At 39.4% G+C, this 25,258-nt stretch overlaps 1 protein-coding gene across 7 annotated transcripts in view; it reads left to right on the top strand.

Annotated features, from left to right (window-relative positions):
• Positions 1–25,258, top strand: part of LOC133648758 (serine/threonine-protein phosphatase 2A 56 kDa regulatory subunit gamma isoform-like) — a 67,209-nt gene that overhangs the window by 17,222 nt on the left and 24,729 nt on the right. For 5 of the 7 annotated variants that reach the window (XR_009825930.1, XR_009825929.1, XM_062045158.1 and 2 more), the window contains 6 exons: positions 16,876–17,075; positions 23,198–23,308; positions 24,402–24,494; positions 24,567–24,697; positions 24,793–24,852; positions 24,939–25,047. Coding sequence is in view for 5 of the 7 variants with exons in the window: in XM_062045158.1 (XP_061901142.1) it covers positions 16,876–17,075; positions 23,198–23,308; positions 24,402–24,494; positions 24,567–24,697; positions 24,793–24,852; positions 24,939–25,047 (704 nt within the window). In the remaining 2 variants the exon portion in view is untranslated. Of the gene's footprint in view, positions 1–10,897; positions 11,061–11,247; positions 11,398–11,477; positions 11,949–16,875; positions 17,076–23,197; positions 23,309–24,401; positions 24,495–24,566; positions 24,698–24,792; positions 24,853–24,938; positions 25,048–25,258 lie in introns of those variants that run through there. The other 2 variants (XM_062045160.1, XM_062045159.1) reach the window with 2 other exon arrangements.

The raw sequence follows: 25,258 nt of genomic DNA, 5'->3' as shown, positions 1-25,258 counted from the left end.
ATTTTTCAAGTAGAGATTATTTAGGTGAGGCCACAGCATTTGTTACCTCGATTTTCATTAGTAATCTCTTCCAGTCGGTCAGAATACTACCAAAATGGAAGCAACTTTCCTATTAGAAATAATGTAAATCCAGTTAATCTGTTCCAGACAGCCAGAAATATGAAGACACAACACATTTATTAGGGAATAATTTTAAATGCAGAAAACAATGAAAATTACATATAAATGAAGAATGAGATTTAACATTGCTTTTACCTTTTATTGAGCACTCTTGTTTGGTGATGAGTATAAAGGGGGGAAGGGAAAGATACATTTGTACTTTGCTAGGAGTTCTTTCTTGAATTCAATGGTCTTTCTTACCTTCTTAAAGTGCTGGCACTTGCAACTTTCTTTGGCCTCATGATTAATTATTTTGCAGTCATACTCTATTTTAAAAAAAGTACAGCAATTGTCTAAAAGCTTATCATGATAACATTGGGAGTCAGTGCGCTTGAACGCTTTGTCACATGAACGTCCCATGAACATCACGTGGATAGTGTAGGGAACATAGTGTTTGAAAGCTCCAGCTTCGATGCAGAGAAAGGATACAGACACTTCAGTTGTTAATTGTTCTTTGTGCGTTCTGTGAACATGAACAAATCAAACACATAATAAAAATGTTTAAAGGATTCCCTGTCTGGAATCTGTTTGTAGTGTTTCATTGGCTTCACGAGATGAGACGATATACAATATTGGCTTCATGAGATGAGACAATACACAATATTGACTGTAAAACGATACACAATATTGACTGTACAAGATGAGACGATGCCTGATATTGGCTTCATCAGATGAGACGATACGTGATATTAATTGCACAAGATGAGACGATACACGATATTGGCTTCATGAGATGAGACGATACATATTTACTTCACAAGGACAAAACGAGACAGAATTTTTATATAACTTTAAGCAGGGTCTCCTTGTAATGTGGCGTGGGGAACACCGAGACTAGCTCTCAATATGTTGTGTGCGCAAAGCACCTAATGTGCGGGTTCAATACCTCGCCCACAGCAAGACATATATGCTTCTGCTTATTTAAAATAAAACCTGATTTAGTTATGCCTGCTGAGATACCTCTCTATCGACCAGATGCACACGGACATTTTTCCATTTCCATTGTTATTCTTATTTCATTCATTCAATATTGAATAAATATAATCGATACAACATTAAAGTAATTTATGAATAAAAAGGAGCAGAAAGAAGTGTACACTTAGAAGTGCTTAATTTTTTTTAAGATAGTGTGTATATAAATCTTTTCAAATAAACAAGTTGGGTGAGTGTTGTCTAAGCGGCAGCAACACAGCAGGAGAATCACAATGAGTTTATGGAACGCTTCAATAAATTATCAACCTGAGAACAGCCATCATTCTCATACTTTCTTCTTGCCAAAATGTAGCAAACGTAGAGAGACATGCTGTATATCACTCTCCAGGCCTGTTTGTAACAGCTGTCGCTTGGCAACTTGTTGCGTAATTGTTAAAACATAACATCAGTACTAATCAAGAGCATTTTTATTAGCGGCCTTTAAATGTGATATTCCTCACACATTTTTTGTTGTCTGTCTATCTGTGTTGGCCCTGCGATGAGGTGGCGACTTGTCCAGGGTGTACCCCGCCTTCCGCCCGATTGTAGCTGAAATAGGCTCCAGCGCCTCCCGCGACCCCGAAGGGAATAAGCGGTAGAAAATGGATGGATGGATGGAAATTTTTTTGCATAATGTTGTGACCGCTGAGCTTTATGACCCCCTTTTAGGCAGCAAAACTAATAAGCGGCAACATGCCGAGTTAGTGCAAGCTTTTTGTTCGCCGCTTCATGTACGCGCAAATCACGGCCTGGTTATGCAGTTTGTACAAACGCCGCTTGGCCATTAACCTGTTTTGTATGAAAAAGGCCCCACATCGCCTCCCACAGTTAAATATTATCCCACAGCGATTTTCACACTGACTATCATAGCAGAATGTTTCATCATTGAGAGCTACATTAAGACATTATCTTCAGCTTATCTGAGGTCGGGTCGCGGGGGCAGCAGCCTAAGTAGAAAAACTCAGACTTCCCTCTACCCAGCCACTTCGTCCACCTCCTCCCGAGGGATCTCAAGGCGTTACCAGGCCAGCTGAGTGGCATAGTTTTCCCAACGTGTACTGGGTCTTCCCCTCGGCCTCTTACCTGTCGGACGGGCCCTGAACACCTCCCCAGGGAGGCGTCCGGGTGCCATCCTGACCAGATGCCTGAACCACCTCATCTGCCTCCTCTCGGTGCAAAGGAGCAGCGGATTTACTTTGAACACAGAGCTTCTCACCCTATCTCTCAGGGAGAGCCCCGCCACCTGATGGAGGAAACTCATTTCGTCCGCTTGTACATGGATCTTGTCCTTTCGGTCATAACCCAAAGTTCAGGACCATAGGTGAGGATGGGCACGTAGATCGACTGGTAAATTAAGAGCTTTGCCTTCCGACTCAGCTCCTTCTTTACCACAATGGATCGATACAGTGTCCGCACCACTGCAGACGCTGCACCAATTCGCCTGTCGAGTACTTGAACTCCTCCACTTGGGGCAAGATCTCTTCCCAAACTCGGAGATGGCACTCCACCCTTTTCTGGGCGAGAACCATGGACTCTGACTTGGATGGCTTCACACTCGGCTGCGAACCGATCCAGTGAGAGCTGAAAAACCTGGCCAGATGAAGCCATCAGGACCACATCATCTGCAAAAAGCAGAGACCTAATCCTGCAGCCTCCAAACCGGATCCCCTCAACGCCCTGACTGCGCCTATAAATTCTGTCGATAAAAGACTGCATTAAATCATATTATATTTTGATATTGTTATAAATGATATTAGTTGCACTTTAGTGTGTGAATGGACCTGCTGAATAAGTTGCTGCCTCCTGTGTGTTCTCTTTTGAAAAACACCCGCTTTCCCAGTCAGGCATGGCTCAAGTGTTTGTCGCCATCTGCTGGTCAGTTTTAAACACTGCCAAATGAATCTAACTTTTGTGAATTGGTACAATGTTTCCCTGGACCATTTTATTAATGCAGGGCTGTGTAAAACGCATATACAATGCGGCAGCCGGGTGGGGTTTCTTCCTTTTGTTGATTAAACATGTAAACATCAATTTTCAGTGTTTCCCACAGGTTGGCTGTTTTTCCTGAAGTCTTATAATGTGTTAAATGGGTTCTTTGGAGGATGATACACAGTTGTGCTTTGTTTATTGCTGTTAATTGTTTCAGACCTGACCGCAACAAGTGTGTTTTTGCAAAGTAGGAATTCTTATTTTTATTTTAAAATACAATTTTTCATAATTAGAGCATAAAAAAACCTGTGTGTTACACTTGTGTAGCGCTTTTCTACCTTCAAGGTACTCAAATCGCTTTGGCACTAATTCCACATTCACCCATGCAAGACCCTAACCACGACCCATTATGAAAGTGTCTTGCTCAAGGACACAAGGGATGTGACGAGGATGGCAGAAGCCGGGGTTCAAACAGGGAACCCTCAGGTGTGTGTGTGTGTGTGTGTGTGTGTGTGTGTGTGTGTGTGTGTGTGTGTGTGTGTGTGTGTGTGTGTGTGTGTGTGTGTGTGTGTGTGTGTGTGTGTGTGTGTGTGTGTGTGTGTGTGTGTGTGTGTGTGTGTGTGTGTGGAATAACTTCGAGGAGATGGCTGCATTGAGACAACAGAATGATCTGGGAGATCAAAGTTGGGATCAAAGGGGTGAAAAGTAGCCTGCCTGCTGAAAGAGTGTGGGAATCCCTTGTATACATTGTCCTAACTTTTATTTTTCAGATCATTCTGTTGTCTCAATGCAGCCATCTTTTTCCTGAAGTTCTTTAAATCAGTGTTACTTAGTTGAAACTGTTGGCGCAATGCTTCTATCTCCATTTTAATGTTCTCTACAACACTGCTGTTGTCCCAATGGGTGTTGTTTTGCTGCTTGGCATTCAACTGTTGGCCCAATTTTGCATTCTCCACTTTTGGCTTCTCCACCTCCCGTTTTAATGCTGTGTTGTCTTCACTGAGAATCTTCTTTTCTTCTCTGAAATTTCTAAATTCCATCATGTCATTACGAGATTATTCTCTGTCTTTAATAATCTGTTCTTGGAAATCTGCAACATCTTTTTGTACGCCTTTTCATAATCTGTTCCTGGATGTTTTTGCCATCCCTTTGTGTCTCATTTACATAGTTTTGTAGAGTTCCCACTAACGCTTTTAAGTCCGGTTTCACCTCTGGTAACACTGTATTGCCCATTGATGACTTCTTGTCATTCTCATGGTTGCTCGACAGCGAAGTGAAGCCGTTGGTGTTGTTAGCTTTCGCGGCTCCATGGTGTATTAGCCAGCCGCTAATACACCGATCGCACCTACAACTTTCTTCTTTGCAGTCTCCATCGTCCATTAAACAAATTGCAAAAGATTCACCAACACAGATGTCCAGAATACTGTGGAATTTTTCGATGAAAACAGAGCAGTTTGTATGGTGACACATTGGGTCCGAATACTTCCGTTGCCGTCGTGACGTCACGCGCATACGCCATCATACATAGACGTTTTCAAGCGGAAGTTTCCCGGGAAATTTAAAAATTGCACTTTATAAGTTAACCCGGCCGTATTGGCATGTGTTGCAATGTTAAGATTTCATCATTGATATATAAACTATCAGACTTCGTGGTCGGTAGTAGTGGGTTTCAGTAGGCCTTTAAAGTGTTGTCAATTTCTTAAAACAGTGCATTATCTAAATTGCCAGTTTGGCTAACAGAACTTGGAGCTAAAATGCGGCTATGTTTTATTCATTCATTTCATTCCTTGCTGAAGGGGTTAGTAAAGACACTGAAAGCCTCTGTTGTAAGACTTGTTCTCTAAGTGTTGCTGGGTGTTTCACTCTGCAAATAGTCTGTAGCAATCCTTAATCGCTCATTGTACAGGGGCCATGACACTGATAGGATGTGTGAAGATCAGCAGACATTCTATTTGTCGTCGTTGCCGTGCTAAAGACCTCCCCTGTATTGTTGCAGCTTGTGCGTCTTGTCTACTGCCGACCAGATAGCTCCCTCATGCTACAGCGGCCCCATGACCGGGCAACACAGTTCTCAAAAATAAGACCCTTTTGTGCGGCTCATAATATACCTTCCAGCATCATGAAACAACTTGCGGTTAGTGTGTTTTGCTAAAACAAGTGCGTGCTGCCCTATTTTTGACAATCGGGTCAACAGGTTTACAGCGTCTTTAAAACTAAATTGGATGAAATGCCTGACTTGCTTATTGTTCCAATGTAAACACTGAATATCATCATTAATAGCATCAGCACTAAGCAGTGTGTTTCCCATAAATCAGTTTGGAATGCCACACACAGATTTGGGGCTACATGTTCGCCCCGCTCAAAACACATAAAAGGACTGTCATTTAATGTAGCTTTTCCTTATAACTTCTTACAGTATGTTGTAGTACGGGTCGCAACTCGACAGAACTCTTGCGTACCTGGCCTGCCAGAGAATAAGAAGACAAACCAGGAGGGATCAGTGTTACCAACCTATAAAGTAGGAATGCACAATTTATTTTTTCCAAACCGATACCAATACAGAAAACTTCTTAAGACCAATACCGATAACTAGGGTTATACAGAGTGTGTCGATTTTTTTGGTACCGGTTCTTAATTTTGGTCAGTCAGGGAGGACTGTTAAGATTCTGGACCAATAACACGGCTAATGGTATTTTCTTATCCAGCTGACCGTCGTAATTATGACACGCTGTCTCAGCTTCGAATAATCACAAATGAGGAAGCAACACCACACAAAACTATTTCAGGAATAATCACAAATGAGGAAGCAACACCACATAAAACAATTTCAACAATATTTCCTCCTAAAAAGTCCCTCAAAGTCGTGTAAGCAAATAAGAGATAGTGTCAGTTTGAAGTGAACGCGCTTTACTCACGACCACCGCTACCCCGTTTCATCAAACGTCATCCTAAAGATCCAATAATCCACAGGTATTAATCCACAAAAAAAAGTGAAAAAATTAAGTAATATAATAATCCATACAATTGCTCTGAAGCAAGATAGCATCCGCTGATAGATCTCCCGTTGCCGTCTGACATCACTCCAATGCGCCACATTTGCGTAGCATTAAACACACCTTGCTTAAATGTTTTTCAGTTCGCCTGTCTCTTGACTCTACAAACTAGACAATCGAGCAATACCCTTGCTTACTGGGTCGTTTTTTTTTGTGTGCACACTACACAGACACATACATCGGTAGGTCTCAACACTCAAATACGTCTGTGTGCAACATAAACACAAATAATTCCTACTTTTAAAAAAAATGCACACCCACCTAACATACTGATTGATTGTATTGATTTATATTACCGTATATATTTCATATGATATATAATCTTAATGGTCGATGCTCTGCACATGAATGCCATACATACATATTTCTAGCTGAGTGTAATTGTAATGAATAGAAACACAGTGATATATCTGTGTTTTTTACGAAATTATACAACAACAGCATTGCCCCTTTCACTGCAAAGATAGTTGACTTGAGTTGTTTAAGACTTAAAAATCAGGTGTTGATAAATTACTTTCTTGCTGTTAGATGTTACATGATGTTGGTGGTGTACAACCTCTTTTGGTAATGAAAATGGTAATAAAAAATACATTTTTTCACATCTTTATTTGCAACAATTAAATATAGTATTGATAAGAGTACCGATTAGGCCTAGGCCGATATTCGACGATGAATGAAAATTAAAGTCGGTAAATTTTCCAGCGTCGATAAATCGCCATATGCATGCTTCAAGAGCATTCACACATTTCGTCGCTTTTAGCAGCTACGCGTGTTTGTACCATAGCAGAATGAACAGAAGAAAATGAAAGTCTTATAGTATTCAGTACACCTATAATACTTAGTTTTCTGCAGAATGTTTGTGATGACAAGCAAAAAAAAACAAAATAACAGAGAAAAAAGTTGTTCTCTTTACTCCTCAAACATACCGAAAAATAAGAAAAACTGTGGCCCTAAAACCAGGCATGGACCGCAGCATGGACCTGTACTAAACACGTTTATAGATAGGTACAAAATGACAGTTGTCAACAGTTGGCATTTATTACCTCCATCAAACATGGCGGAAATCTCCGTTACAAGATACTGCGGTAGTAAATAGTAGAGATGCTTGGGACAGATTTTGGACGCTGCTGGCCGTAGTTTGGGGAACCCTGCTCGAGACCATCGCCTGAAACCCGGAAATGTCTGGATGTGCCTTTAGGTCATGTAATTGCAACCCAGCTATTGCTACTGTGGGGTCCCTAACCCCCAATCTAAAAGCACCCATTGTCTTAATTGTGACATCAATTTTATTTTTTTTTAAAGTTAATTTGTAGTTTTAAACGAATCAGTTTGGCTTTTCATCTATTTTTACTGACTTTGTTTCCCATTGTGGTATTTCTTTCTCCTACAGCGTCCATTAAAGCTACACTTAAATGTGTCACAGCCAATTATGCAAGCACAAAGATGACATCATTACGTGATCCCTCAGCAGTTTTTTGTGTTTCTCTGTTTCTGTTAGACCTATAAAACTGAAGTACGGTATGTACAGAATAATGATTTTGGTTTACCATTACACCCTAGCTCTATACTCTATACTGTTTCTATTATTTTGCCCCTCTCATGGAAGCTAACCTAATTAGTGTTAATGAGTCAGCATTTTTTCATTTTCTTATCTAGCGTATTTCATTGCACAAAATATCTGCGTTGCTTTAATTGTTTCCATACACACTGCTGCATTTGTGGCGTTATCTTGCTGTTTGGGCAAAATGCAGCTCATAGGCTTCACATCCTGTGTTGCTCATACTGAGAAGACTTCCTGTTTTCTGTCACAAACAGCTGGGCTCCTGCTGGGGGCTCCTAGACGGCCATCTGTTCTGTGCATAAACTCAGAAATACCAGAAATAGCGTTGTGCATGACAGGCAGTGTCACCCGCCAGGAAAAAGTTAACTAGTTCTCAATTAAAACAAGCATTTGAGGAAAGGCTGCTGCAGAAATGACACTTCGTCATAGTTGCAGTTTGTTAAAAAAATCACTGCTTTCTACTGGGCCAGCATAAGTTTAGACACCCCGCCATTCTGTGTTTAAAACATCAGTTTTAGTAACATAATTCAAGCACATGCAGAATTACTACTTTAAATATACTATGAATGAACTTAGAGATTGGACCAACATGTTTGCCACGTATGGCATTATCAACTTTTACAACACAGTATTGATACACCAGCATCGGATATCAACACTGCTGCTTTCAGACGTTCAAATAGCAGCATACTTTTTTACTTGGTTTGACAGGTTTTGTTGGCAGCAAACAGCATATCATATTGTCTCCTTCATATTTGAATCACAGTTACACAAACTTGCCTATAGCCATTAAGAACAAGGTGTTGTGGTCTTTATTGGCCAATTATTTAGCTACAAACTGAAAGTAAGACCATCACGACAAGCTAACATAGTGCAGGTGATCACACAATGATAACATAGAGCTGCAGATTTGTCTTAATTAACAGCGTTTTTAATGTTACTTCATTGTTTGGTCAATTGTTTCCTAGCCCACCATTATTGATTTGTTTAAATACATAGGAATAACAATAATTGCTATCTGAAGGACTTTTTTTTTTTGGAATTGTATTTATCGTTCATAATCCTTATGAGAGAAAAGAAGATAATTTTTTTTTTTTCATTCTAATTTGTATTAATCACCTCGTTCTAGGTGGCTAGCAATGCAGCTAATGTGATCATTTCATTCTGCCTTTAAATCACTTTGAAAATGCATTCAAAAACCACCAATAATACTTAATTTACGTTCCGTAATCTGTATGATAACCAAGCGGTAGCGACACTGCAACATTGTTTTTGTAAGAGCGAACACTGAGGAACTATTTATCTAGCATAGTAAGACATAATGCTAAGGCATTAGCTGCAAGCTAGCTACAGGAAGAGGTAAGCTCGCATCTTGCGTCAGTAGCTGAATGATTTTGAGTTTGTAATACACAACACAATGCTATAGGACACCGATCTGCACTAACTGAAAAAACATGAACAATTATATTACAGTATCTGTAAAGTATTAGCCAGCATTTCATGTTTTGTTTGTACACAGCTAGCACGACACCGTATGTATTGTAGTTGTACGGTGATGCGCTGCATGTATCATGGTCAATATTATAGCGACAGTTGTCTGCTTGGTCAAGTTGGCCAAGGACATTTCCAGTTGGTTTTATTTTAAGGTACTGTAAAATAATGTGTACCAATACATAAAACAAGTTTAATTATTATTTCAGGAACAAAATGTTTTTCTATCCACAAACAAAAAGAACAAAGTTTCTGTTTGCAGTTTTTTTCTAGTAAAGACACAAACAAAATGCCTTTTCTGATTAAATTAGTTGGTGTGTTGATTCTCCCAGTCCGGACCAATACAGTCACGTTTCAGTGCCTGCAAGTCCTCATTTAGAGCAGGATTACTGGTGCGCTACAGCAGATACTGAAAGTATATGGTGTCACTAAAGTTGCTGCTCCTTTTAAATGTAGTTTTAACTTCTATGCTAGTGTTAGTCATATTTCTTTATTTAGATTTTCTGGACTGCACTTCCAACTGTGTAAGGGGATGAAGCACAACGCGATTAAACATTAATTACATCGCGACGAGACTGACTTTTGCGACGGTGGAACGGGATGGTCGCGCACACACTAACACAAACATTTTCACACAAACACACACTTATTCACAGACACACAGGGTCACGGTCAATAAAAGTGGATTATTCCGTGCAGGATTACACCAAGCATCGTTGCTTCTCTACTGCTTACTGCTGCGGTAACTTCTAACAGAAATTTCTGCCATGTTTGATCGAGGAAATATGGTAACGGCTTATCACTGTGATCTAATTCAAATTAATCACAACAAACGACCACGATCATATAATGGCCCAGCCCTAACTAATGCCTCCTTAAAACAAACTTTGCAGCGTGCAGTCACTTGTTCCATGCCTTTTTCCAAAAAAAATCAGAGTACTGACAACACTTTGCTTTTCTTTAGAGCAAACATCTCTCTCCTGTTAACCATGTTTTGCTATGTGTGCTGCTCAGTGAAGTAAGGTGACGGCGCAAGGTACGGAAGCTCCTAAGGGGCAAAACATATGCCAGCACAAGAGGAGTAAAAAATCGATTTTTAAATTTTTAAACCTTGTGCAACAACTTTCTCATTAGTAGCATCAGCACTAAGCAGTGTGTTTCCCATAAATCAATACATCAAGAGCTGAGGTCGCATGTCTCCTCGTATACTCTATACTCTTCAATATGCATTGAGCATAATACACTTTTTCTGGCTTCTGAAGCTAGAAAATATTTTAATTGGATGATAAAGTGTGTTTAGTTTGCACCTATTTAAAGTGGTCAATTGTAATGTGTGCTTAATGTGCTAGAAGTCCTATTCTCCACATAGATATTTAACACTACTAGCGGTTTAATGGTTTCTCTTTAGTTTGTGTTGATCTACATTTAGATGGTCTGTCTTGGTGACCGTCCGTGGTAGAATGACTGACTGCAATAGCAGTTTTGATTTGTTATTGTGTGTGTATTGTTTTGACAGCAAGTTTGTATGACTGATGACAGCCCTCCTCAAATCACTACTTCAGCCACACCATTCCCTCCCACGCTGCGTCAGCCGGGCCCTCCCCTCATGTTTGTTTATTCCGGCAGCCGGTCTCCACGTGACCCCAGCCGGCCAATCAGGTGGAATGACATTAAGGCACGAGCAGTTTCCCTCCAGTGGCAGGGGGAGCTTCATTTTCTGCTTCTAGTGATAAAATGGAGGTCGGCTCCTCGCTGTAGCGGGCTGGCTGCCCTCCTCTCCCCCCTTGCCGTCACCTCATTGATGTTGGCATGCACTACAGCGGCCAGTGTGATGCTTGTGGATGCACCGGGCTCCAATGGGCCCTTCCAGCTTGTGGGCCTCATGCATTTTAGAGGTGAGAGCAGGAAACGTTGCCACCTCTAGTAGTTATGTGTTTTTTGTGCGTACTTTGTGGTTTTGTAGAAACGTGTGTACTTGTCAGGTGACTTTCCTTAAAGCTGCTGCAAGATGTTGAGCAGCATAGCTTAGTCCCGAGAGAGGAAGGAGTGAGTTGAGGGGGGGAGGAGTTTCCCATCCCCCACCAACACTTCCGATGTTGGAGGAAGTGAGGTCAATGCTTGTTGTTGCTTGTTGTTTTAGTTTTTTGTCTGGAAACATACTAGCTCATGCAATAACCTCTGAGGATCATGACCCATTCAAGAGTTTCCTGTGCTTGCTCACGCAAGGAAAAGGTTATCTGGCCTCCCGTTGCGCAAAAATTGCATGTGTTCTGTGCTTGGGGGTTGGTCTCTTAATATTTCATTTCTCACAGGAACCCAAGTGCTTGTTGTGCAACAGGAGCTGTTCGACTTCTCGACACCTGTTTCAATGAAATGTGGAAGCTCCTGCTGCCAGCTGGCATGTAATGAAAAAACAAATATTAACCACAGGAGTTTTGTAACAAGTTTGTGCAACTTTTTCTGAAACACAGCGGACTTGTGCAAAAGGAAACCAATGATTCAAACTAGCAAACAACTGTTTCAGGCAAATTTGTTGTCAGTGACTACAATTACACTGCAGGCCAAAGTGGCCCAAATGGGATTTTTTCGAAATCTGATTTTTTCTAGCTGAGTGTTTGCACTGCAAGTAAATGTGATCTTTATCAGACTCCAGTGTAAACGTACACTAGCCCCAAAGTGGCCTCGACGTTCCTTGCATGCGCAGTTCAATAAAGTGAAAACAAAGGAAGTTGACCGGGTTCCGTGAATGAATAAAGAAGTCGCTACTACTCCTATAAAATGAAGTAAGTTGCCACACCTTTGTGTTTTTTATGTGAAAATAATTTAAAGTCAAAATGGATATATATAGTGTAATATATTTGGGAGGGTTCTAATCTTTTTATGGCTGTTAAGTAGAGGCAACACGGCCATCAGCATGGGTGTATGTTTGCTTTATTTTTAATTTCACTTATGTGAACAATTTACACAATGTACGTAACATGTAAGTAAATACGACAGAGTGTCAATTCCGGTCCTTTAACAATCGCTTTCGCTTTCAATTCTTCAGAATCAAAATATATACCGGTATTCATATAGCCTATTACGCGGTACAATATTATCACAGTATTAAGGTCATGGTAAGATATTATTGTGATATATACCTTCCCCCCAAAAAAGGACTTTAAAATGTTATAGTGTGTTAAATGAAGTGGCAGGAATGTTTAAGAATAACACACTTACTGTAATTGAACTCAAACACATTGCTAAATAATGCTAATTATATTTATTACTACAAACATTAATTTTTAAGTGCAAAGAATTGTGCTGGGAAATTCACTGTTTCAAGCAAATATTAAAAAACTTAGTTGTGTGTCTTTAAAGTGACAATGTAAAATCCAGTGTAACAAGCGTAAAACAACAATAATGTTCACTTTAGTGTCTTTCAAATATTACTTTCTGAAAAGCGGTGTCCTCCACAGTGGGCATGTTTATATCAGTCTGGAATATGCTGTTTCTCAGAAAACTTAACCAACAAAATAACTTTTATTAATGTAAATACCTCACAAACTGTTTGGCTTTGCTGGCTTCAAATATATTTTCTGGGTGACAGTTTATTACAGACATGGGAAATTAGTATGACTCGGGGGCCACAATGGTCGGAAAAAGTTTGTCAGGGCCCGGTGTGTCTTATTGAGATATATATATATATATATATATATATATATATATATATATATATATATATATATATATATATATATATATATATATATATATATATATATATATATATATATATATATATATATATATATATATATATATATATATATATATATATATATATATATATAATCCTCATTCTTGCGTCGCACTGATCACATGTTGCTGCCAGGCGGATTTCTGCATTTTTTTCAATCCACTGTTGTTCGTTCAGCATTCAGCATATCATGAGCTGTCTCGTTGCATATTTCACTTGCGTGATGCTGGCACAGCCCATGTATTTGTCCTCATATTTTTTTCAAATTTTGTGGGGAATTCAATCACGGTTTTGTCACAACCACCTTCAGAGCAGAAGACACATTTTCAGCTAGCGTCACATGAATGACAATTGGCTGCCTTACAGGAAGGGTTTGTGTGAACAAACAAACAAGGAAACACAAATGTGCTACGCTAAGGACTTGGGGCTGCTGCAGTTCATTTTTTGCAAGGTCAGTCAGCGTCTTTGATGACGTTTATAAACCAGTAGTACATGATTAATCTAAAGCAGCAGCTGCACATCGCATCTTTGATGAGTTTAACACCAGTTTCCTGCCTCTCTGCTCGTGGTCGCCATGGTTATGTTCACCCAGCTGCCTTGATGACTGACTTTGAGGAACAAGTCAGCGTTGGGCCTCAAAGGAAGGAGGAAATAGCTCAATATACTGTATCTCAAGCAAGCTGAAATAATGTTATCATCATGTTAAGCGTTTCATTGGTTTTGTGTGACACCACTAGATAGTGTGTTTGTTTTTTTTAAGCGGTTGCTCAGCCGCACAATACAATGCGATAGGACACCAATCTGTACTGACTGAAAAACATTAACAATCGTATTACAGCAGGTTTCCCCCAGCTTGAAATCTACATGTGGCGGTGGTGGCGTGGCTAGTGGCGTGGTCAATGAGACGTCATCATTAAATTGCATAATTCATTCAAGTACCTCGGGGTGTGGGTGGACAACAAGCTCGACTGGACTGTTAACATGGACCACTTGTACAGGAAAGGACAGAGCAGGCGGTACTTCCTGAGGAGGCTGCGCTCCTTCAACATTTGCAAAAAACTCTTGTGGATATACTACCAGTCTGTGGTTGCCAGTGTTCTGTTCTACATCGCAGTGTGCTGGGGGGGCAGTAAATCTAAGAAGGACAGCTCCAGACTGGAGAAACTGATCACGCGGGCCGGCTCTACGATCGGAATTAAACTGGACTCACTAGTGACGGTGGCAGAGAAGAGGACTGCGGAAAAACTACTGAGCATCATGGATGATGCCAATCACCCTCTGCATAGCGTTATCAGTAGCCAGAGGAGCCTGTTCAGTGCTAGACTGCTTCATCCCAAGTGCAGGACTAATAGACTCAAAAACTATTTCGTCCCACACACCATCAGACTGTACAACTCCTCTCTGGGGCGAAGGGGGCGTACTAGGATGACAGGGGATGCAAAACAATAACATATACCCCCATTATTTATTATTAACTTAACTAGCGTTCTGCTACTGGAGAGCCGCCGCCCAAGCCGCCAGTCGCCGTAATAAAGGTGCTGCAAAGCGTCGGGACCGCTGAGGACACTCGCGTGCGTCTTGCTTACGGTTGATCAAAGTTTTTCAGTAGCCACATTTGACTCGTCACTCGTCAATGGTGCTTAAATAATATAGGCTATATATCCATTCATACAATATATTACTTTAACTTGTTTTCGACTTTTTAAGGTGTGGCGGCTTCAATTTAGCCGTGGCGCCGCGCCATGATCAGATACGTATAGAGGTAACCCTATACAATATCTGTTAAGTATTATTTTATGTTTTGTTTGTACACAGCTACCTCGACAGCATATTTACTGTAGTGTATTTACAAGCATGACGTGCTGCGTGTATCATGATCAATATTATACTCACTCACTCGATGGACAGTTGTTCGTTTGGTCCAGCTGGCTGGGCACGTTTTTTCCTGTTTATTTTGGGTAGGCACTCATTTATGCCGGCATAACTTGGCTCTAAGTTCCACATTTACACCGTGACAAAGTCACTGCAACATCATTCTCTTGGCTTCTGTCTGCTCCAATGTTTCACCCTCTTTTTGTGCTCTCTTCTATAACCAGCAGTTCATGCTGCTTCAAAAAGATAAGATTGTGAATCCTCAAATGTCCAAATATAGCCATCTTCATTGTCTGTTACCAAGTCTTCCATGAATAGCAAACCGATGAAAACCAACATAAATGCGCTAAGTTCTCGCAATGCTTAAAATGACCAAAATACAATAAATATGTACCCTGCCTTCCGCCTGAATGCAGATGAGATAGGCTCCAGCTCCCCCCTGCGACCCCAAACGGGACAAGCGGCAGAAAATGGATGGATGGATGGATGGATGGATATTTTACATATTGTTATGAACGTGTCTGTATATAGTATACAGAACGTTGATTGAGGGCATTGAAGGCTACAAAGGTGACTGCCATTAGCCTCATCTTTCAAGCGTTCTTATCTTTAGAATCCTAGGAAAAAAGATGTGTGTTCTTGTCTCTCATAATGATTGTGAACGATAGGCAAAATAAAAAAAAAGTGCAGTTCTACTTCAAGTGGAATGGAGTGCCCGTACAAAAATCCCACACATTTCTATTGAGTACCACGGCGAAATAAGCCGCCACAAAGAAAGTTATTCGCCACCCACAGTGATGTTAAATGTTCATTTATACATTTCATTGATAGTTCATTTGGATTTTACATTAGAGTTGCATGATTATTGTCCAACAGATAATTATTGAGCCAATATGAGGAATTATCTCATGATATGAGGACTTATGTCATTCCAATAAATAAATTATAATATAATAAATATATTTTTCTCCTACTTGCTGTGCTACAGCCTGTTGTAAACTTCCCCCGAGCTCATTGTGAAAAAACATGACGTTGATTGTGTGGACTTCTTTTCCTTTGTTTTTACATTTTCCTAGCTATCTGCACCAAATGTTCTACAAAGATTTCACGAGGAGGGTAAAAAACATTGCGCTTTAACACATCAAACCTTATCAGCCACCTGAAACGCCAGTGGCTATAACAGTGTTTTGAAAGCCTTCTGCTAAAGAATCTGCTGCAAAGAAAAGTGTGCACACACTACATTTAACCGATTATTTGTTAAATTTATTTTTTCCAGTATCGGTCTTGAGAAGCTCGAAGTTTACTATCGGTATCAAAATATTGTGCATCCCTATTTCACACTGTTTTCTGAATGTAAAACTCTGATAATGCTCTATAAAAATGGGCTTTGTTTTTAAATTCCTGGTTTTCTGGAATGGATTAATTAGATTTACATGATTTCTTATGGGAAAGATTATCTTTTGTTTTCATACAATTCGGTTGTTGTTGGAAGATTTGGAAAATATTTATATTAGAAACTGAATTCCTCAAGTAATGGCCTCCATTCGAACAGATTCTGTCCCAATTATTTAGGAGGTGCATCAGCCACTTAAATGCCACACTTCAAATAGGCACTTTCCTTCCCCCACTTGCTTGCTGTAATTACCTGTATTTTGACAAATTATAGAAACAGCCATCAGTGTGAAGCACTACATTTTCCAATTATAGTTTGTATTAAAGGGAAACTGCACTTTTTTGGGAATTTTGCCTATTGTTCACAATCATTATGAAAGACTTGGCGACGGATGAATTTTTAATGTAAGCAAATACATTACATATATACTTACATCATGTATATAAAACGAAAGTATTTGGATGTTTTTTTTAGGGGCTCTATAGCCAGAATTGAACAGCTCCTATAGGCTCCATTGTAAGGGCACTTTTGATCGCATTTATTTAATATTTAGAATGCTTTTTTTTCTTTTATTCCTCCGTCATGTGTTTCATAATGATTGTGAACGATAGGCAAAATTCCAAAAAAAAGTGCAGTTCTCCTTTAATGTGATGAGCAGCTGTGAGCAACCACTTCATGCTCTCTTTTGTGGTTTGCCGTCGTGCAGATGTCCCCCCTGCTGAGCAGGAGAAGCTCTTCATCCAGAAGCTGCGGCAGTGCTGCGTCCTCTTCGACTTTGTCTCGGACCCATTGAGCGACCTGAAATGGAAAGAGGTGAAGAGGGCGGCGCTGAGCGAGATGGTGGAGTACATCACCCACAACAGGAATGTCATCACCGAGCCCATCTACCCCGAAGTGGTTCACATGGTTAGTAGGCCAATGGGCTCATGCTCCATCATACCTGTTGACATGTTATTCAAAATATGGGAACTTGCATGAGAATGGCCGACCCAGCTCTGCTTCAGATAAGGATAATAATCCTCCCATTTAAAGATTAAAGATTAAAGATTAAAGTACCAATGATTGTCACACACACACTAGATGTGGTGAAATTTGTCCTCTGCATTTGTCCTATCCCCTTGGGGAGCAGTGGGCAGCAGCGGCGCCGCGCCCGGGAATCATTTTGGTGATTGAACCCCCAACTGCCAAGTGAAGATTGTTACATAATTTTTTATTTGTCTTAATTTCCATCACTCTCTTTCACGCTGTCAATTTTATTGAATCATGTGACGTGCGCTGGGCTTTCTGTCACGGGCCCCATCCCTGCGTCACCATTGTTACCACTACAGTAGTGTTGTGGGTATGGATGTTATTTAAGACTGAAAAGGTAGTCACACTATATTTAATTTTCCAATTTCGATCATTACACTGTTTTCAACTTTCTGTCTCAGGAAGTCGTTGAGTAGCCAAAACTTGTTTGCTGTCACTTCCGTTCCGTTTTTGAATTGTCGGGATTTGGCTTGTATTTGTTGTTTTGTGGCGTTTACCTTTGTTGTGACTTTGTGACTACCATAGCTGTTTATTAAAATGAGAGTGTTTGCAGGTCAAACAACTGCTCATTTAACCTGAAGAGATTTGGTTGCACTTATTTTTTTGGTATTAATTTATTTTGTATTTGTGATATTTATTTGTTAAACAATAGCAAGAGTAGCAGGTAAGCCTACTCTTTATTCAACCTGAAGAGATTTTGGTTGCACTTTATTTTTGATATTAATATTGTATTATTTTATGTTGTAAAACAAAAGCAGAAGTAGCAGGTATCTACTCTTAAACTTTTGGTTACTGTACTTTTATTGAACATTTCTTGAATATTGAAAATGAGAGCAGAAAGTGTTGCTAAAAAGTTACTGAATCAATTTCAACTCACTGAATCATTTCGGATCATATCGTTCTAAAAAAATATTGTCACTGAATCGTATCGGCAACCACAAATTCTGAAAACAATCGAATTGTTGGTAAAACAAATCATTACACCACTACTTAAATACAGTACATTTGTTTATACATACAGACATTGGAGTACACACTTGTTGGTCACAAAAAATATTCATGAAGTTTGGTTCTTTTATGAATTTATTATGGATCTACTGAAAATGTGACCAATCTGCTGGGTCAAAAGTATACATGCAGCAATGTTAATATTTGGTTACATGTCCCTTGGCAAGTTTCACTGCAATAAGGCACTTTTGGTAGCCATCCACAAACTTCTGGCAAGCTTCTGGTTGAATTTTTGACCACTCCTCTTGACAAAATTAGTGCAGTTCAGCTAAATTTGTTGGTTTTCTGACATGGACTTGTTTCTTCAGCATTGTCCACACATTTAAATCAGGACTTTGGGAAGGCCATTCTAAAACCTTAATTCTAGCCTGATTTAGCCATTCCTTTACCACTTTTGACGTGTGTTTGGGGTCATTGTCCTGTTGGAACACCTAACTGCGCCCAGACCCAACCTCCGGGCTGATGATTTTAGGTTGTCCTAAAGAATTTGGAGGTAATCCTCCTTTTTCATTGTCCCATTTACTCTCTGTAAAGCACCAGTTCCATCGGCAGCTAAACAGGCCCAGAGCATAATACTACCACCACCATGCTTGCCGGACGGTAGGAATGGTGTTCCTGGGATTAAAGACCTCACCTTTTCTCCTCCAAACATATTTCTGGGTATTGTGGCCAAACAGCTCATATATATATATATATATACATATATATATACCGTATATATATATATATATATATATATATATATATATATATATATATATATACACTAGTGATGGGTCCGGCAACACCGATGCATCGGCGCATGCGTCGAGCTCATAGAGCGATACCCTGTGTCGGTGCGCGTATCGCTTTTAGAAAGTCACGTGACCGAACACGAGCTGTTTTGGTCACGTGACCGCTCATGAGCTGTTCTGGTCACGTGACCGCTCATGAACTGTATCGCACTGACGCCTGCGCGTCAAACTGTTTATTAGGAAGCGGCGCAATGCGTGTTGTTGACGAACACCGTTAGGGCCGCTTGTTGTCACTGTCACTCAAAGTTGCATTTCAAAATTACACAGAATAAATGTGTTTATTTTGTTTAGAATTCAGATGGGTTTGATTTGGTGCGCGGCATATATTGGCTGTGCGGCGCACGGTGTGCGCGGAGGACGCCTGAGCACTGCGCAATTGCGCAGGCGCGCACCTTAGAGGGAATGTTGCTCACAGGGCATAGAGGAGGCGTCAGTGCGATACAGTTCGCGTATCGGTCACGTGACCAAAGCAGCTCATGATCGGTCACGTGACTTTCTAAAAGCGGTACGCGCACCGACACAGGGTTTCGCTCTATGAGCTCGACGCATGCGCCTATGCATCTGTGTTGCAGGACCCATCACTACTGTTACTAGAGAAGGTACAGGAATGACGGCGTGGCGAAGTTGGTAGCGTGGCCGTGCCAGCAATCGGATACTGGGGTTCAATCCCCACCTTCTACCATCCTAGTCATGATACATGTTCACATTATTTGACTGTATCTAAAAAAGATAAAAATATATTTTTATTTAAATGAAGATATTAAATAATCCTAAATGAAATACAATGACTTGGTTTATATTATTGTATATACTAGGTCATAAAATCAGTGTCAGTTGAGTCGGTCCATAGGTTGCCTGTAGGGATTTTTAATGTCCAGCAGATGTCAGTATTTAGTGACACAGTATCGACACAGTATCAATACAGTTTTGCAATGTGTCGAAACGCTTCATGAGGCCTCATCAACCCATCACTAATATACACACTACCACAATTTTGTGGAATATCCTTCATTTCTGAAAACAAGAATAGACTGTCGAGTTTCAGATGAAAGTTCTCTTTTTCTGGCCATTTTGAGCGTTTAATTCACCCCACAAATGTGATGCTCCAGAAACTCAATCTGCTCAAAGGAAGGTCAGTCTGGTAGCTTCTGTAACAAGCTAAACTGTTTTCAGATGTGTTAACATGATTGCACAAGGGTTTTCTAATCATCAATTAGCCTTCTGAGCCAATGAGCAAACACATTGTACCATTAGAACACTGGAGTGATAGTTTCTGGAAATGGGCCTCTATACACCTATGTAGATATTGCACCAAAAACCAGACATATGCAGCTAGAATAGTCATTTACCACATTAGCAATGTATAGAGTGTATTTCTTTAAAGTTAAGACTAGTTTAAAGTTATCTTCATTGAAAAGTACAGTGCTTTTCCTTCAAAAATAAGGACATTTCAATGTGACCCCAAACTTTTGAACGGTATTGTGTATATATATATATATATATATTGATGGAGGGGTAAAAAAACTTCCTAGATAGTAACTTTGACATTAATGGGATAGGTTCAAGTGTATTCATACGTCTGTATTTAATTCCGACGTCTGTTATTCTGTTACAAACGTGCTCTCTGAGCATCTGTCAATGTTGCTTCATTAGAAATTGTACCAGATATGTCCGCGTTGCAATATGCAAAAAAAACTAAAAACTTTTGATGTCAACTGAAACATTGCCTCAGCTGACCATCGAGATGCAAATTTGTCTTTCTTTTGTTGTCTTTAGTTCCGCCAATCAGCATGCAAATGTGTGCTCTTCATTTCCACCAGTGCGCTTTGAAGCTTTTCGAAGGCTTTCATCATCAAAGTGCTGATCGTCAAAATGCTTTACAGCCCGATTTACCATGCACTTGAGTTTGTCAGGTGTCACATGATCACAAATTATGCACACCAGACTGCCGTGGCTGTAGAATAATATTTTGGCAGGCCTTTAAATGGAACCACGGTGGTTTACTCCTCTCATGACTCCAACAATTATTCTATTCTTTGGAAAGACAATTTCCCCCTTGAAGACGTTTTGGAGTGAATTACCTTGATGGAGTTTGTACAATTAATTTAAGCGCAAACTAACTTAATAGTGCTAAGTAAATTATAAAAAAAACATTTTTAAATAGTTTGTTTGTTTTAATCTAAAGCATAAATTGATGTTTTGAAGAGACTAAGGTTTTCTCTTCAACTAGAATGGGATTCAGAAAAGAGCAGACCTGCTAAGATTGAACCATTAACAAAATCATGTCTTAGCATTGTGTCCCAACGGTTGACGCAATCAATTTGTGGCAGTGGGGGTCTTACCAGGGGTATGATGGGGCATGGTCGGGGCGATGTCAAAATGACATCATCCTGTAATCTGCATAATTCGCTATGACATATATATTTTAAAAAAAGGTTAAGTAAGTCTTACACATTTAAATACAATTCTCTGTTATTGGTTATTAGTATCGACATACTGTATCTGTTTCTCGTTACATTATGTTGTTTCCCCATTTTTCAATTGTTGGTGCTTATTTTCTTACTACAATTAGACCAGCGACTTCTGGTCTTACAAGTAGGGAAGCACATTTTCAGCTACCCTATGTATACAACTACAATTTACAATAACATAAAAGACAATTATGCTAGCTTTTACAAAGATAACATCACTTAGAGAAATATGAAATTCTCCATATAAACTCGGAACAACTCAAATATACACAATGAAACGGAACAAAATTGACATAAAATAGCAAATGCATTTTCATGTAGTCACCAAACTATGTGGACATTTAAATGGGCCGCACATTTGTACGATTAGGCCAGTCTGCTGCTCTCCACTGTGTACTGACTAAGGAAACGTGTTCCTCAAACCTCAAACTAAAATTTTAAGACGCAGTACATTAGGGGTGTAACGGTACACAAAAAATTCGGTTCGGTATGTACCTCGGTTTAGAGGTCACAGTTCGGTTCATTTTCGGTACAGTAAGAAAACAACAAAATATACATTTTTGGGTTATTTATTTACCAAATTTGCAAAATCTTCCACCAAAAATATTTTTCTTAGTGGAATATTTGATGTGAAGTAATCATAATTCGTAATTCATAATAACATTGATTTTGATTCAATATTATGTTTTGAGCAAAGACAGTTTGAAAGAAAAAAAAACAGCTTTGTTTTATTAGTCAACATTGCAACTTTTTCTAAATTACATTTAACCTTTAAGCTTTTTTATTTCACTTTTGTTATGTTTTTGTTTATTTTAATAGTATTTTTAAAATGTGCTGTGGGCCTTTAAAACATTAGCTGTGGGCCGCAAATGGCCTCCGGGGCACACTTTTGACACCCCTGCTATAGATAATAAAAAATTCAATCTGATAAATCTATGGATAAAAAGCAGAGCCTGGCGACGCATGCGCATTTATCATAACTCTCTCGCTCTCTCTGTCCCTGCCCCTCCCTCACGAATGCTGCTGCGCGCACAATTTGTTTTGTTTTTAACCCTTTCTTAAACCTGAACGTACATTGAAAATACACGCAACCCTAACTCAAAATGCCGGACATTTGAGGCATTTAAGAAACTCCGCCCTGACAGCTCCGCAAAAGAGGACATGTCCGGTGAAAAGAGGACGTATGGTCAGTCTATCGTAGCCCGTTAGCTGCTAGCATGCCGTGTGTTGTGCCTCGGTGTGCATTGTTTACGCAACGTGCATTACGCTACTTAATATGTCCGTGTGGAAACTCGTTCGGTACACCTCCGAACCGAACAGGAACCCCCGTACCGAAACGGTTCAATACAAATACACGTACCGTTACACCCCTACAGTACATATATCACCTGTGAGGTGAAGTGTGATCTTCCTCTATCTTACATAATATTTAAACAGAAATGTATATATATTTTACGCAGTTTTTAAAAAACTTGTGGTGGGCCAGTCTAATGTGAACGCCGCCTCTTGCCCGAAGCCATCTGTGATAAGCTCCAGCTTACCATGACTTTCAATAAGATAAACGGTATAGAAAATGAATGGATGAATGTTGGAACACAAAAAAACTCCTCAAGCTAACTTGACTTGATGTTTCTCATTCTGCAGGCTTTGCAGCAGTGCTCTATTTGAAATTCCAAACTTAGGTTCTCTCACTCTTTCTCTTTCTCGCTTTCTGTTTTTGCCTTAGTTTTCCATCAATATGTTCAGAACGTTGCCGCCATCATCCAACCCGACAGGCGCCGAGTTCGACCCCGAGGAAGATGAGCCCAATCTGGAGGCTGCATGGCCGCATCTACAGGTGCAGAAAACATAACACAGGGTTCCTGCACAAGTATGGAAAGTATATAATTATATTTTGAAGTTTCCAAGTATGAACATGCACCTGTGGATAGGTTGATTAGCAACATTAAATTTACCCTAGTGTGTGAATGTGTGAATGGTTGTCTATCTGTGTTGGCCGTGCAATGAGGTGGCGACTTGTCCAGGGTGTATGCAGCTGGGATAGGCTCCAGACACCCTGTGACCCTGAGAGGGACAAGCGGTAGAAAATGGATGGATGGATGGAAAATAGAAACTCAATGCTTTCTAAAAGATAAGATTATTAATAATCAAAGAAATATTTAAATTTCTTTTTTTAAGGCGCTTGCTCGCACCATAGATATGAAGACTAGCGAGGACACACTCCTTTAAGATGTGTGCAAACGATAAACTAGGTTGAGCTGGTGGGAGCAAAATGTCAGGACATTCCATGGTTGTAGAAGACACACAAACTGAAACAAGAATAATGCTTGCTTATGTACTAGCAAACTACACCTTATAGTTGAAACAAGGACACTGGGAATAACTTAAAATTGGTATTTTAAGAGAATGTTGTTTTGTTAATAAGAATTGTTTTAATGTTGAAAAACTAAACTGAATGAAAATCAGTTGAGAAATAATCAAGTTAAGTTTGTGTGCTACAGCGCTCGGTCATATCTAGTTTCCATATTAATGGCAGCTAAAATGTTTATGTGAGAGCATACACTTGGCTATGTGGCCCAGAAAACCTTTGGAAAGTTGTTAGTGTTGAAGACAGTACAGTCAGTTCAATATTCTTGTGCAACTTAAAATAAAAAAATCTGAATTTATCTGGCTTTCATTATTATTTGTATGAGCTACATGACCTTGCTAATCTCCCGGAAATTATATGGTGACATAATGGCATACATGAAGTATTTAGAACCAATAATTCCGTAATTTATTTACATGCTACACATCTATTTACCTTTATTTATTTTTTACTGAAACGTTTGGAATATGTCTGGAAAAAGTATGTAATTTTTAAAATTTTACATTTGTAGGAACAGTACACCTCATTTTTTAACAATATTTGAATGTTTTTCTTTTCACAGCTTGTCTATGAATTTTTTCTACGCTTCTTAGAGTCCACAGACTTTCAACCTAACGTAGCCAAAAAGTATATTGACCAGAAGTTTGTAATGCAGGTAAGATTGCCTTTTAATAAGTCCTGCTTTCTATTTATTGTTTTGTTCAATGGTGTCCTCCTGCACTTTTAGCTCTTAGAATTGTTTGACAGTGAAGACCCCAGAGAAAGGGACTTTTTAAAGACGACTCTGCATCGCATCTATGGCAAGTTTCTGGGCCTGCGAGCGTACATTAGGAAGCAAATTAATAACATATTTTATAGGTGAGTGTTCTAGTGTGAAGGTGTACCATTACTGCTCCTTCAATACTCCACATTAATAAATTGTTACTTCCTTTTTTCTTTGTTTTTTGTTGCAGGTTCATTTATGAGACAGAACATCATAATGGAATTGCAGAATTACTGGAAATATTAGGCAGGTAAGAAGAAAATACATTTTTTAAATACTTTTTTTTCATTAAATTTTGCTATCGAGTCGTTAACGTTCTGCTTTTGTCTTTTCCAGTATAATCAATGGATTTGCTTTACCTTTGAAAGAAGAACACAAAATATTCCTTCTCAAAGTTTTGCTGCCATTGCACAAAGTCAAGTCGTTGAGTGTTTACCACCCGCAGGTAATGTCAGGGATTAAATCTTTTTTTTTTACCAAGGGCCGTATAATGAGAAATCACATAATTGTATTTAAAAAAAAAAAAAAAAGCCTGGACCAATCTAATGTGATAAGAAATCATATACTATATAATTTGTGTTAGTCACATTATCATTTCAGCCATTTATTCTTTATCTTACACATTTTTGCTCTTTCCTGCCATATTTGTAGTAATG

Source organism: Entelurus aequoreus, linkage group LG04 (genome assembly GCF_033978785.1).
Source record: "Entelurus aequoreus isolate RoL-2023_Sb linkage group LG04, RoL_Eaeq_v1.1, whole genome shotgun sequence".
Taxonomy (NCBI): Eukaryota; Metazoa; Chordata; class Actinopteri; order Syngnathiformes; family Syngnathidae; genus Entelurus; species Entelurus aequoreus.
This window is presented reverse-complemented; position numbering and strand designations above follow the sequence as displayed.